This window comes from Mustela nigripes, chromosome 12 (assembly GCF_022355385.1).
Source record: "Mustela nigripes isolate SB6536 chromosome 12, MUSNIG.SB6536, whole genome shotgun sequence".
Taxonomy (NCBI): Eukaryota; Metazoa; Chordata; class Mammalia; order Carnivora; family Mustelidae; genus Mustela; species Mustela nigripes.
The window spans coordinates 40,636,266-40,649,333 of NC_081568.1; the positions used below are offsets into that span (position 1 = coordinate 40,636,266).

The 13,068-nt window shown below is 48.6% G+C and overlaps 1 protein-coding gene across 3 annotated transcripts in view; it reads left to right on the forward strand.

Annotated features, from left to right (window-relative positions):
- Nucleotides 1-4,866: 4,866 nt before the first annotated feature.
- Nucleotides 4,867-13,068, forward strand: part of ABLIM3 (actin binding LIM protein family member 3) — a 108,639-nt gene continuing 100,437 nt past the window's right edge. For all 3 annotated transcript variants that reach the window (XM_059417125.1, XM_059417123.1, XM_059417124.1), the window contains exon 1: nt 4,867-4,957. In XM_059417125.1, coding sequence (XP_059273108.1) covers nt 4,945-4,957 — 13 coding nt within the window. In that variant the 5' untranslated portion in view covers nt 4,867-4,944. The remainder of the gene's footprint in view (nt 4,958-13,068) is intronic.

Sequence of the window (13,068 nt, forward strand, 5' to 3'; positions counted from 1 at the left end):
TCTCAGGCTTCTTCACACCCCACTATGTCAGGATTGTAAGCAGGATCCCTCTCTTCCCAGGCGAGGAGGGCTTTCCCATCGCAGGTTCCTTCATCTAGAATGTGGTCTTGACCACCGGCACCCCCACTCAGCTCTTCACAAAGAAGCCTTTAGACTCATCATCTGCATCAGGTTCTGCCTCCCCTTGGACCTGTGGTTCTCTCTTTTGCCACTTAGTTCTGTACCCTCTCCTTCCCCAAGGCCCTATGCCAAATCAGGATGGTTGTTCCTTCTTCAGCTGAGCTCAAATGTCAACTGTTGAGAGAGACACCCCTCATTTTGTGTCAATTACTGCCCTTTCTTTGCTTGCTTTACACTGTAATCCTAGGTCTGTGTGTTTATTTATGTATTGTCTCCTCCCTTGTGTTTCTGGCAGGCAAAGCTCCTGGCATGGATAGACACTGCATTCAAAGTTGTAGAATAAATGAATGAATGAATGAACTAGAAAACAGAAGAATACCTCAGTTGTTCCTCAAATAAATGTGTGCCCAAAAGTTTACACTTGCCCAAGTGATTTTGTTAAAACTACATAATCCAAAACTTTACTTTGATCCAAGAGCCTGATAATTAAGAGTTTATCTTCCCAGGTCTTTTTCGTAAGCATTACAGATACATGTATATGTGGTATCTCTATCTCTCTCCCACTTTGATTTAACTATTTTATATGATATGTATATTCTATATGGTCTCTATAGTATATGATACATATGTACATTACCCCCCAAAAAATACTGATTATATTTTTCTGCGATTTTCTGATTTAACCACATGCCATGAATGTCTTTCCCTGCTACCACATGTAGGTCTGTCTTACGTTGTTAACAATTACATACTATTTTTCAAAAATAAAAATAAAAGTACTCACTCCTGGTGAGATACTCAAATAGTCGAGGGATGGCAAGCAGAAGCCATTGGATCACAAGTGCCTCTTCCCACCATTGCCACACCTCAGAGGCCAGAAGGATTTTGTGCCCAGATGAAGGCGAGTCAGGGGGTATTCCTGAATGGGCCGGGGGGCACAGGAGTGGGGTGGCGTGGGACAGGCTCCCGCAGAAGCAAGAAAAATGGGATGCAGCTGGATGGGCTGGAGAGGAAGGCAACTGGGAGGAAAAGCCGGGGAGACTAAGGCTGGGTTAGTCAGGGAGAGCACTAAGAGGGTCAGAAAATGGAGACAAGAGCTAGAAAGCACCCCCGTCCGGGACCGGAAGTCAGGAGACTAGGGGGCTCTTGGAGCAGAAGAGAAGCATAAGGGAGGCAGCCCATTCACCCCTTGAAGAAGATGGAAAATCTGTCTCCCAATGGTTTTCCCACCTGGTTTTCCAACACCCAGGAGCATTTGCCTGTTTCCGAGTGAGACGTGTTTATCTCCCTTCTGGAGTCTCAAAGTTCAAAACAAACTTCCAAACAAAGGGACCCTCCGCTCTGCGGTTTTCAGCTTCATTCTCTTGCAAGGACAGAGCCAAGATTCTGCTTTCCTGATGACTTTCACAGCCAGTTCCACCTAACATCCCACCCCCAGCTTCCTTCTGCGTCTTTCCTGGCTGCCTCCAATTGTTGTGGACATCCTCATGGGTATAGTTTTTTTAGCTCCTTTTAACTATTTTCTTCCTATCTTTATAATTATGCAGGGAAAATAAGATAATTTTCCCAAAAGATGTAATTTGGGGCTTTTAGAGTGGACCAAAGTTCTCTCCCAAGAGCTGAATTCATCAGCATCAAGCTGTAGGTATTATTACAAAGAACCTTAGATGAGAAGAAGCTATCTGTTAAGCTAGCTGCAGTTGGAAAATTCTGAGACATATTTTTATGGCCATCACCCGACGGGAAAAACCCACCAGATTTACATAAATAGAAAATGACAAGACTGTCTCTGAGGGTAGGTGTAAGTGAGGGATGATATTAACAATCTGCACACATCATCTTCTTTTGCTAAGCCTTACACTAAGTATTTTAATACACACAATAATCCATGAGGCAGGTACCATATTATACCCATTCTACAGATGAAGAATTTGAGGCTCATAGAGTATCTCACCCAAGGTCACACAGACACTAACTGATGGAGCTGAGACTGAAAACCAGCCAGGCTGCAAATAGCTTCTGGGATCTTAACCAAGCCACCACTGGGTTTCCCTAATTCATGTTTTGCTAACTCAATTCTTGTCTACCACTCCTTCCCCAAGTAGGAGTTACACTCCAGGAGAGCAGGTCCTTGTCTGTCCTGTTGTATCCCCAGCTGCCAGCACAGGACCTAGCCCAAAGTAGACCCTCATAAATGATTACTGAGTGAATGAATTAATGAATGAATTTTATGTTTTTATTGGACTATGTCCTGTAATCTGAAAAATTCTGAACACTGAGGTTTTGGGTGAGCTTAAATATGTTCATCCAACAGCCCTATTTCTTTTACCCATTTAACTTACTTGAGCTTTCTCCCAGAAAAAGAAATATCTCTTTCCAAGCATTAGAACCTAGCAAGTTACATGAAATGTAGGAATTGAGTAAGAAATCCCAATCTGAAAATGTAAAGAGAAAATGTAAATTTAAAGAGATCATTTGTTAATCACTTACAAAGCTGTTCTAGGCCCCTGCCTTTTTCAGTAGCCAAAGTGGTCTCTGAATCACCTGGGATACTTATTTAAAGGCAGAGCAAGGGCTCCTGGGTGGCTCAGTCGGTTAAGCATCTTCCTTCTGTTCAGGTCATGATCCCAGGGTCCTGGAATTGAGCCCCGCATTGGGCTTCCTGCTCAGCGGGGAGTCTGCTTCTCCCTCTCTCTCTGCTGCTGCTCCCCCTGCTCATGTGTGCTCTCTCTCTCACTCTATGTCAAATAAATAAATAAAGTGTTTAAGAAAAAAAAATGCAGAGCAAGAAAACCAAGAGCCTGGGAATCTACCTTGTGCAGTCATCTCCCTTGAAACAGAAACAAAACTTCAACGCCCACTGTGAGGAGGTGAAGGTTATTCCTGATCCACAAAAAAAAAAAAAACAAAAAAAAACCCTAACAAGCTATCAAAATGTGTTTCAGAACCAGTGACCCTCCCCTGTATCAGAGGATTCCTGAAGCCTGTCACATTTAGGGGTCATGAGCCATAGCTATTTTTTGAACCCTGTATAAGGCAGAAACATTGTATTTACCTATAAGATATTCTTTCCCTGTTTTTAAGAAGGTGGTTACCTGCCATGGCCCTACCATACCACCTGTGCACTGAGTCACTCTCATATCTGCCACGACACACGGTGTGTCCAAAGGCAGGCAGCTGGGCCTCTGTGACCAACTGTTTCCCTGTCCGGACGTCAAGGGTGGGAGCGTTCACAACATTTTGATTCTACGCGTGCTCAAACCAGAGTCATTCTAAGGGCAGGGATCATGGAATCTCTCGGTCTTGGGTTGCTATACTCAGAAGTCATGCTTCTGTGACCGTGAATTAGGTTCCGAAGGAGAGAGGATAAGTAGTCAGGAGCCCCACCCCACTGAATTCATCGTGACCAAAAGATCAGAATATAGGTTTCTGTAATACACACCTACAAGAACTAATTACAAAAATAATAATACTTTGGACAAGAGTCAGTCAGCCGGACGAAAACTGGATGAACCAGTGAGGGTGAGTCATGAGGCCATACACCAGCCTTTGCCTCAGTTGGGGAAATAGCTCAAGGTGGGGATTCCTAGACTTTCCACTCTGAGGGCGACACGATACTAGATCCACAGAAGACCTGGGGCATTCTATCAGCAATTGTTTATTGATACCTACTGTGTGCAAGGCACTGTTCTAGGTATGGGGGGCCCTGTGGTGAACCCTACTGACGAGACCCATACTTTCACTGAGCCAGCGTTCTAACTGGTTAAGGAAATGAGAAACGATTGTCCCCAGTGAAGCAATGATAAGGGGTATTCAAGTGAGGATGCTAAAGGAACCCCTAACGTCTCACCCACTTGGTCCAGCAGCCACCTTAGACACATGAGGAAAATGAGGCAGAGACAGCAATGACCTGCTCAAGACCAGAGTAAAGGGCCCTGTTCAAAAGTAGAGTTGGAAGAGAGAATTGGCTTCCGGCAAAGCCCATCCTTCCCTCACAGGCCCTCCCGCTGACGGCTTTATCTACCTAAAACTGTTTAGCCCAGAGACCCCAGCACCGAGGGAGGGGAAAGCAGCGCTCGAGCACCCTCTGGCCGGCCCCTGGGCACAAGGGACCCCTCCGTCCCGCCATCACACCCCAGGACCCCGGGAGAAGCCCGGCGGGGCGGGGCCTGGCCACGCGCCGGCGCGTCCAGCAGGTGGCGGCAGCGAGCGGCCGCGCCCCCCGCGCTGCCACCCCGCGAGCCCGCATCATGGATGTCGAGCTCTCCTATTTCGCTTTGCTCGCCTTGGAATTCGAGACTCCAGACGAGGACCAGGATTCATGAGCCGGTCGCAGGGGCCCAGGCAGGGGCCTCTGGCTCCCGACGCCGGCCGAGAGGTGGGTCCCGGGGGCGGTGGCTGCTCCCGAGGCCGGGCGGGGACGCGCTGCCCCCGCCCTGCCTCCCCGTGGTCCACACCCCCTTTGGGCTCCGGAGCCGCGGGGCTGGAGTAGTCGGGGGTGCGCTTGGGCCGGCGCTGCCAGCCCCGCTTCTGCCGGGCACCGGGGGCCGAGGGGCCGCGGGACCCGGTGCGCGTGTCCTCCCGCCGCCGCCGCCTTCTCCCTGCTCTCACCTGCGCCTGTTAGTCCACTTGCCTTCAAGGCCGGTGGCTGCAGCCCAGACTGCCGAGTGGACGGCAGAGGGAGAGAGAGCACCTGAGGATACAGAGCTGGCACTGGACTGCCTTTTCGCCCCCCAGGTGATGAGTGAGGTCGGAAGATCGCAAGATTTAAAAAGCAACCGGGTCCTCCGTATCGAATGAAAGACCCAGTGCAAAGGCATCACCATGAACACGAGCAGTAAGTGGGTCCTCCTCTCCTTTGCCATGGGAACAGGGTGGGGGCGGGAGGTGCAGGAGCCTGCGCTGGGGCTGCCTGGAAGGAGGAAGGAAGCCTGGCATCGGGGTGGACACATGGCCTCCAGACTCCTTCTTGGTCCTTTCTGTGCTCCCCAGAAGAGGGATGGGGGGGTCCGGCTTTTCATGACAATTTTGCTCATGTTTTATTGGCAGCAACACTTGCCTCTGCAGGGAAGGCTGCTTGTCTCCTTCTAGCCATGTCTGGGAAGGCCTAGGAAGCACTAACGAACGTGGCCATTGTCTGACTGTGGGGGCTCTGAGGAGACCTCCCTGCACACAGCTGGAAAGCCGTGGACAGCCTGGCTTGTCCTGAAGCAGGGAGGAGGAGGCAGGCCAGCCCAGGCCGGTGGTGGGTGGGTGTGGGCAGGCAGTGGGCTGGAAGCGAGCAGTTTGATAAACAAATCATCAGGAAGCCACCTTTGGGTCTAGAGATTGTGAAATATCCTGATCTCATGCCTGCAGCCCCATGGGCCTGGGGCTGATTTCTCCACACACCTACAGGCTGTGTAGCCATCCTGAGAAGAGAGGAGAGGGACAAGCCCTTTGGCCAAGATCACTAACAGGCCAGAGGCAGCAACTGCTGTGCAGAGACAGGACCAGACATTTTGCTGCTAGGCTGGGCCTTAGCTGCTGAGAAATGCAGGCAAAAATACAAGGAGGCCCCATTCGTTTCTCTTCAGTGTAGTCCCTTGGACCATGGGCACCCACTGTGACCACCACCCTGGAGAGGAGGTCTGGGTTCAAGTCTTCCCCCACCCCGCCTCCTCGTCAGCTCAGCTGGTCTGGGTCCTTTCAGTAGCAGGTGAGATGGTTGAAGCAGAGAACCCTAGGAACATTCCGTTCCCTGGGTCTGTGACTTTCCCATCACTCTCCTCTCTGGATCCCAGATTGCTGATCTGTAAAATGAGAACGGCTGGATCTAAATCTGTAAGTTTCTTCTTAAAAAGCTGGAGCTGAAAAGCAAGGCCAGAAAAATCAGCCCCTTCTGAGGCTGTGTCCAGACCAAAGCCACTGTTTCTCCAGCCTCCCTCCATTTCAAGGCTGTTGGCATGGAGGAGAGGAAAACAAAGCAAAGCCAGGGAGATGGAAATGAAATATATTTATTTACTATGTATTTGTATGACTCATCTCTCTGCTGTCTTCCTTTGTGTATTGCATAGCTCTGCTGAGCAAGGACGGCTGAACTCCCCCTGCCTCTTCCAGCCAGAGAATTTTGCCTCTTGGTTTTGACAGTCAGGAACAGTGCTTTGGCTTCATACCAGGCTCCAGAAAAAAGCCAAATTCCATAGACCTGGTCACCCAAGTGGGCGACATGTTTGCCTCTGACTGTTTTCAGAGAAGTAAAGATGTGAGCTGTCTGTCACTGTCTCTCACTGTCGCCAGGGGAAAGACATATTTATGGGAGTCCTTTCTCATCAAATGATAGGAGAGAAAGACGGCTCATCTATTTTTCAAGAAACTTAGAATTAAGTTCCCAAGCCGCTGGCCCTCTGCCCTTTTCTCTTGTCCCATTAGCAACACTGAATATTCCTGAAAAAAGGAAACAGCTTTTACTTTTTTTTTTTTTTTTTAAGAAATAACAACCAATAGAGTTGAATGCTGAGGACTAACAAAAATGTGATACCAGCTTCATATACTTTTTCTAAATAGGGAAAGTGTGTTTATTTTCTAGGAGTAGTGGAAAATAAACAGAGTAGAATGACTTGGGCAGCCACTGAGGGCCCTGTAAGAAGTGCCTCTCTATAAAAAAAAAAAAAAAATTAAAATTAAAAAAAAAAAAGTGCTTCTCTAAGGGCTACCCCAGGGAACACTTTGGCCACTCCAGCTCAGGGCTTGGGGGAGGGGCTCCATCATCCCTGCGGCCGCTCCCAGCCCTGAGAGTCTGTGAGTAGAGGAGAGAAATCAGACTTCACATGAGTGAAGCCAAGGTCATAAGGTTACAGGCACTGGGCATTGGCAAAAGCCCTTGAGGTGACCCGATGTCAACAAAAATGCTCTCTCCCCTTTGGAATGTAAATTCCTTACTTAACCCTTGTGCCTGAAACTGAACCTAAGAGATAGTCTTACCCAGTTTTTCTCTCCCTTCCTTGTTTTGGGTCCTCACCCTCTACCGGTCCCTGTGCCCAGCATCGCACCTGTATGATCACCCCAACTGCTACCCTGACCCTGGGAGATGGCATGACTGCTCCAGTTTCATGGGGGATACCTTGTAGCTAATAACATTCACTAACGTCTTCAAGCCATGCGGTTAGCTTGGGGCTTATGAGAGGTGTTTGGACGCGTTGCGTTTTGACAGCGTGCGTCAGCATTCCTGATCGCTCGTTCGGATGGCCCCACTGAAGTGAGGTTAAAGTGGGATGAGAACAAAGGGCCGATCACTTCATCTGGGCAAGAGGAGTTCGAGGCCGAGGGCTTGGGGCAGCGGGTGAGAGCTGACAGAGCTCAGGCTCTGGGCTCAGCTGGTCCCAGGTTCTGGTCCTCGTGTTTTGCGTCTTAGCTGTGTGGTCTTCACCATGGTTGTCTCGCCTGCAAAGTGGAGATGATAGGACATACCTCATGTGGGATGGAGGGAAATAGTAACACGGCATTAACACGGCCAGAGTGTGGGGCCTGAGCCGTTCGCGGGCCTCATATCAGCGATGGCGGTCAGGCCCTTCTTGTCACCACCGTGGTCATTGTGGTGGTTGTCGTGGGCTCCGTGTCATCAGCCAGCAGGTCCCTCAGCCTCTCTGATGTCACACCGCGGTCATGAATCGAGGCTACCAGAAGGTTTTTGAGGATTAAGTGGGATCAGGAGAAAATGCTTTGTACACGTATGTGAACTGTTTTTATTCATAAATGAGACACGCGTGGCTCAGATGGTAACACTGGGGGACCTTAGGGCTCTGTTAGCGATCTCTCAGTGCACGTCTAGTGTCTTCCGAATCCCTTCCTCCAAAATCTAGCTGAGCTCCTGTACACCGCAAAGCAGGAATTTGAAAGAAGGGGTAATTCCGGGGAGGATGGAGTCAGGTGGTGGTACCGACGTGGCGGACTGCCCTTACCAGCCCTGCAGCCAGGGGGGCGTTCCCCTGAGGTACGCTGTGGCTTTCAGAGGCCCAGAGCTGAACAGCAGCCCATGCTCCAGGTTGGGGGGCCTCATGAGCACCATACACAGTTAGGCCAAGAACCATCCTCCTTTAGCTCATTGGCAGTTCCCGTCCTCTGATCCTTTCCTTGGTCTCTGTCATGGAAAGGTTACAGTTTTGGAGCGGACTGTTTTGCTAAAAAGAGCATCGAAGATTCCTAGCGCCCATGTCATGAGATAAGCAGACACCATCCTGGGGCTGTAAGAACCAGCGCTCGGGGGTATGGATTCCTGACTTCAAATGCAGGATCTGCGGCGGACTCTGTGAGCTCAGACCAGACAGCTTACGTCGTTGAACCTGAACTTGATCATGTATAGGAGGCGAACAGTAATGCCAAAGGGCAGGGTTGTCAAGAGGTTGAGAGAAGTAACGTGAGAGGCTCGCTGGCCTCGGGTCCTGGGGGATGGAGTCGAATCTGAAGTTGAATTGGCCACGGAGCAAAGTTCTGGAATGACAGGATCAGAAGAACCAAACCCTCTGGTGGAAAATGAGCATGTTTTGCTGCTGTGGTAGCTAGCACTAGGTCCTGTTCATAGGAAAGCCATAGCTTCCTGAAGGAAACCTCTGGGAAGATTATTAACCTGGTGTTGTATAGGGCATGGGTTGAAAAGTGCAAGACGGGAAGTTAGGATCCTAGCTGAGAGGCAATCACCCTAGTTCAGAAAAGGACTGAGGGCCAGGATTTTGATGGTGGTAAGAATAAAAGTCAGGGGAAAGAGCTTTTAGAAAATAAAATCTGCATGGCCTCAAAGCTGTTGGATTATAGAGGAGATTATAATATAATTAAAGAGGAGGGAAGGTGTCTATTAGTTAGGGTCCTAGAAGGGAACACATGGGCAGTTTGAAGGTTAAATAGAAGTTAAAGTTAAATAGAGTTAAATAGAAAGAGTCTATGCGAGTGTGTGAGAAGGCTGTAGAGAAACAAACAAGAAGCCGGGATGGCCCAGTACTAGAAGGCTGGGAACTGCCTGACCGCCCTCTCCTCCCTTCCTCCATCTCCTACGATGCTCCCCATTGGCCCAATCCAACCAGGGACCAGAGGGCAGGGAATGCAGTTGATGGGCCCATAATATTCAGCCTCTCACAGTGCAGAGTACAGAAGGCAGTAGAGTGGGTGTGGAGACGCATGGGAGCTCAGAATTGAAGACACCCAGCGTAAGGAGCGAGATGACCATCCTCTGCCAGGCCAGGAACTCCCAGAGTTCTTTACAAGAAGGATCCACTACAAACACTAACTTGGTAGGCTGCCCTCTAAAGCAATTTTACATTTGCAAAATTCAGATAAAATAGAGATGATTATATGCTTTATAAGGGTGGAGTTTTGTTTGTTTTTTTTTAAACCATGCTTCTCAAATGAATGAAGCAGTTGTCGACAAATGAATCTTGGAGGCTAGGAGCAGGGTTGAGGAATAACGTAAGGAACAATTTTAAAACCATCCGAAATGAGGGTGCCGGGGTGGCTGGGTCAGTTAAGCATCTGCCTTTGGCTTAGGTCATAATCCCAAGGTTCTGGGATGGAGACCCGCAGAGGGCTCCCTGCTCCACAGGGAGTCTGCTTCTCCTTTTTGCCTCTCCTCCCACGCATTGTCTCAATCTCTCTCTCTCAAATAAATGAATAAAAATCTGTAAAAAAAAAAAATCCAAAATGAGTATAACACAGCTCTGAAAATCACAATGTGATTTCAAGAGTATTTGTAGGGACGCCTGGGTGGCTCAGTGGGTTAAGCCACTGCCTTCGGCTCAGGTCATGATCTCATGGTCCTGGGATCGAGCCCCGCATCGGGCTCTCTGCTCAGCAGGGAGCCTGCTTTCCTCTCTCTCTCTCTCTCTCTCTCTGCCTGCCTCTCCATCTACTTGTGATTTCTCTCTGTAAAAAGTAAATAAATAAAATCTTTAAAAAAAAAAAAAAGAGTATTTGTATTGCACAAAGGAAGTGATACCAATTCTGACCTCCAGCTTTCCTATCTGGCAAAGGCTTTATCTTGCTGAGATAACATCTGGCGTGGTGAATGGTCAGCCCCTGGCGGACCCCCAACAGTGGCCGGATACCATTGTACTAGAACAGAAAACAACCCAAAGTGTGGAAGCACCTCTGACTTTTTGAATATTTCGCCAGTGAAATCTTTCTCCTTTAGTCCTCACGGGTACAGACTGGAACTTACCCTTTACTGGCTGTGTGTCCTTGAGCAAGTCGCTTACCTTCTCTGTACATCACTTCCTCCTCTGATCACAGGGGAGCTCATGATAGTTCCTGTCTCACAGAGCTATTGGAAAGAATACGTGAGCTAATAGCTCTGAATTGCTTTACAAGCTGCCCGGGCCATGCAAATGTTTATAAAACAAATAAAAACAGCGTGTATCAGTTTGCTAGAGCTGCCATAACAAAGCAGCACAGATTGGGGGTCTTAAATGACAGAAGTGTATTGTCTCCCAGTTCTGGAGGCTGAAAGTCCAAAATCAGGGTGTTGGCAGGGTGGGGTCCTTCTGAGGGCCTTGGAAACAATCTTTTCTAGCCTCTGTCCTTGGTTGTGAATGGCCGTCTTCTACCTGTGTCCTTCCTTCTGTCTGTCTCTGTGTCCAAATTTCCCCTTTTGATAAGGACACCAGTCACGTTGGATTGGGGCCCATTCTAATGACCTCACTGTAACTTGCTTACCTTTATAAAGACCATTATCTCCAGACAAGTCACATTCTGGGGAACTGGGGGGTAAGGAGTCTAACATAGGAACACAATCCATAATGCAGTGTTTGTTACTTAAATGACTCATTAAGAAGATTTTTCTTTGGGTGGGTTTCCCCTGAATATCATCCACTCCCCAGGGCTCATGGAGGAGGCTGACCTCTGACCAGCGGGAATGGAGCCTCTCCTTGAGAACTGGAACCATAACGCTCACACGTAGGCGGTCCCCAAAAGGGAAGACCAGGGCAACTTAGTATTCCACACTCCGTCTGTCTGCAGCAAACGCAACTCCCACTCCACCCCCTCTCCAGGTCATTATGCACAACTGTAGCATCTCAGTGGTGTAACAGAATTTATAGTCATGGTATTGGTTTTCAATTGACCTCGTTCCTGGGAATGTCCAACATGGGGAATAAGAATTGGATTGCTCATTTATTCACTCAACAAGTATTTACTGACCACCAACTCTGCACCAGGTGGGATGCTGGGGACATGGCAGTAAATCTAAAAGACAGTGGGGCTCTTGCCTTTGTGGGTCACACAGGCCCTGAAAGATGGGCCACCTGGTGACTAGCATAATAGGACAGGTTTTATTTGCCCTACATGAGGTTTTCAGTCAATTTGAATTTTTAGCCAACAGTGAGAAATGGGGAAATTGAGATATAAAAATGAGAATTTCTAGCTTCTCTTAAAAAGCTGGACAGTGGGGGTACCTGGGTGGCCCAGTCTTTAAGCATGTGCCTTCAGCTCAGGTCATGATCTCAGGGTCCTGGGGTGGAGCCCTGCCTTGGGAACTCCCTGCTCAGCGGGGAGTCTGCTTCCCCCTCTCCCTCTGCCCGGACCCCTGCTCATCTCTCTCTCTCTCTTTCTCTCTCTCTCTCTCATAAATAAATAAATAAACAATCTTAAAAAGTGGGGGTTGGGCAGGGAAGATTTTGCATCCCAGCTCCCGTTTTCCTGCATGACGACAGCACTAGGACTGCCCGCTTTCCGTGGGGCATGTGCTGGTCTCCAGGCTGCCCACTTGCAACACTGTCCTCGTAAACTGCACAAGGACAGCTTTGTATTTTTATGTTCCCTTGCTGCTGGAGGCATTTTAATTTTTAACCCCCAGTCTAGTAGATGATCAATATAACGTCAAACATGGGGAAGAGTGTTTACCCCGAGATGCAGAAACTGCAACGTTATCTGCTCGTTTTTACTGGAGAAAGTTCTATCTAGACTTAGCCACTGATTAACAGCGCCATGCTATAAAAGTCCTCTTGAAGTGAGCAGAATCCTGCTGCATAAATAAGGATTTCCCCAGCTGACCCGTTCCCAGAAGGGTGATATCATATCCTGTCTGATACAGTTGGGCAAACATGCCTGCCCCCGTCTCCTAGAGGTCAGTTTTGTTTCCAGGGGAACCTAGTTGTAGGGGGTGGGGCATAGACCAAAGGAAGGCAATTCTGGATAACTGATCCCAGCCCAGGGTTACTTTTTCTAGACCAAAGGAAGCTACTGTGCCAGACTGAACTGTTCCAGGGATTGTTCTGACCTATGGGGCACACCTGGCCCATTTGAGGATAACTGGTCAGCGGCATTAGCTCTGGGTTGGAAAGGTCGGTGTATCCCAGCTAAGGAGTGATTCATGAAAGGTAATCACTGAACTTGACCCCAGACAGCATTGATCCCATTTGGCTCTTCAAGATTTCTCCTCTATCAGTATGAGGTTCTCCTCCTTGGGAAAGATAGGTACGAGTGAGTGGATAATGTCAACTTAATTTCCACAGCTGGGAGAAGATTTTTCTTCATTCCTCTGGAAGAAATAGAGAGGCAGATAATTCACAAAAAGCAAAGCACATTGCCTAGCCCACTGTAGGTGCTCAGAAGATATTTGATGAATCCATTTGGACGAAAAACCTGCTCTCTTTGTCTTTATGATAAAGGTCTCTCTACTGAGCTCTAGGTTCATCTTTCTGACCATCTGTTAAGTTGCCCACTTGGATATCCCAGGGTATTTCAAATCCAACCCATTCTCCCTAAAAGAAAAAAAGAGAAAAATGACTTCAACTCTATGGTCCCAGTTGATGGCTAGAAGAGTCACTGAAGGTAGTCATTAGAAAGTAGTCCTCGTCTCCTTCACGCTTTTGTGTTCAGTCTGTGTCCACGTCTGGTCACCCCCATGTCCCAACTGGACCTCTTCCACTCCTCTGTTCCCATTACTTCCCTTTGTTCATGACACCAGGCATGGCGGCCACTGGA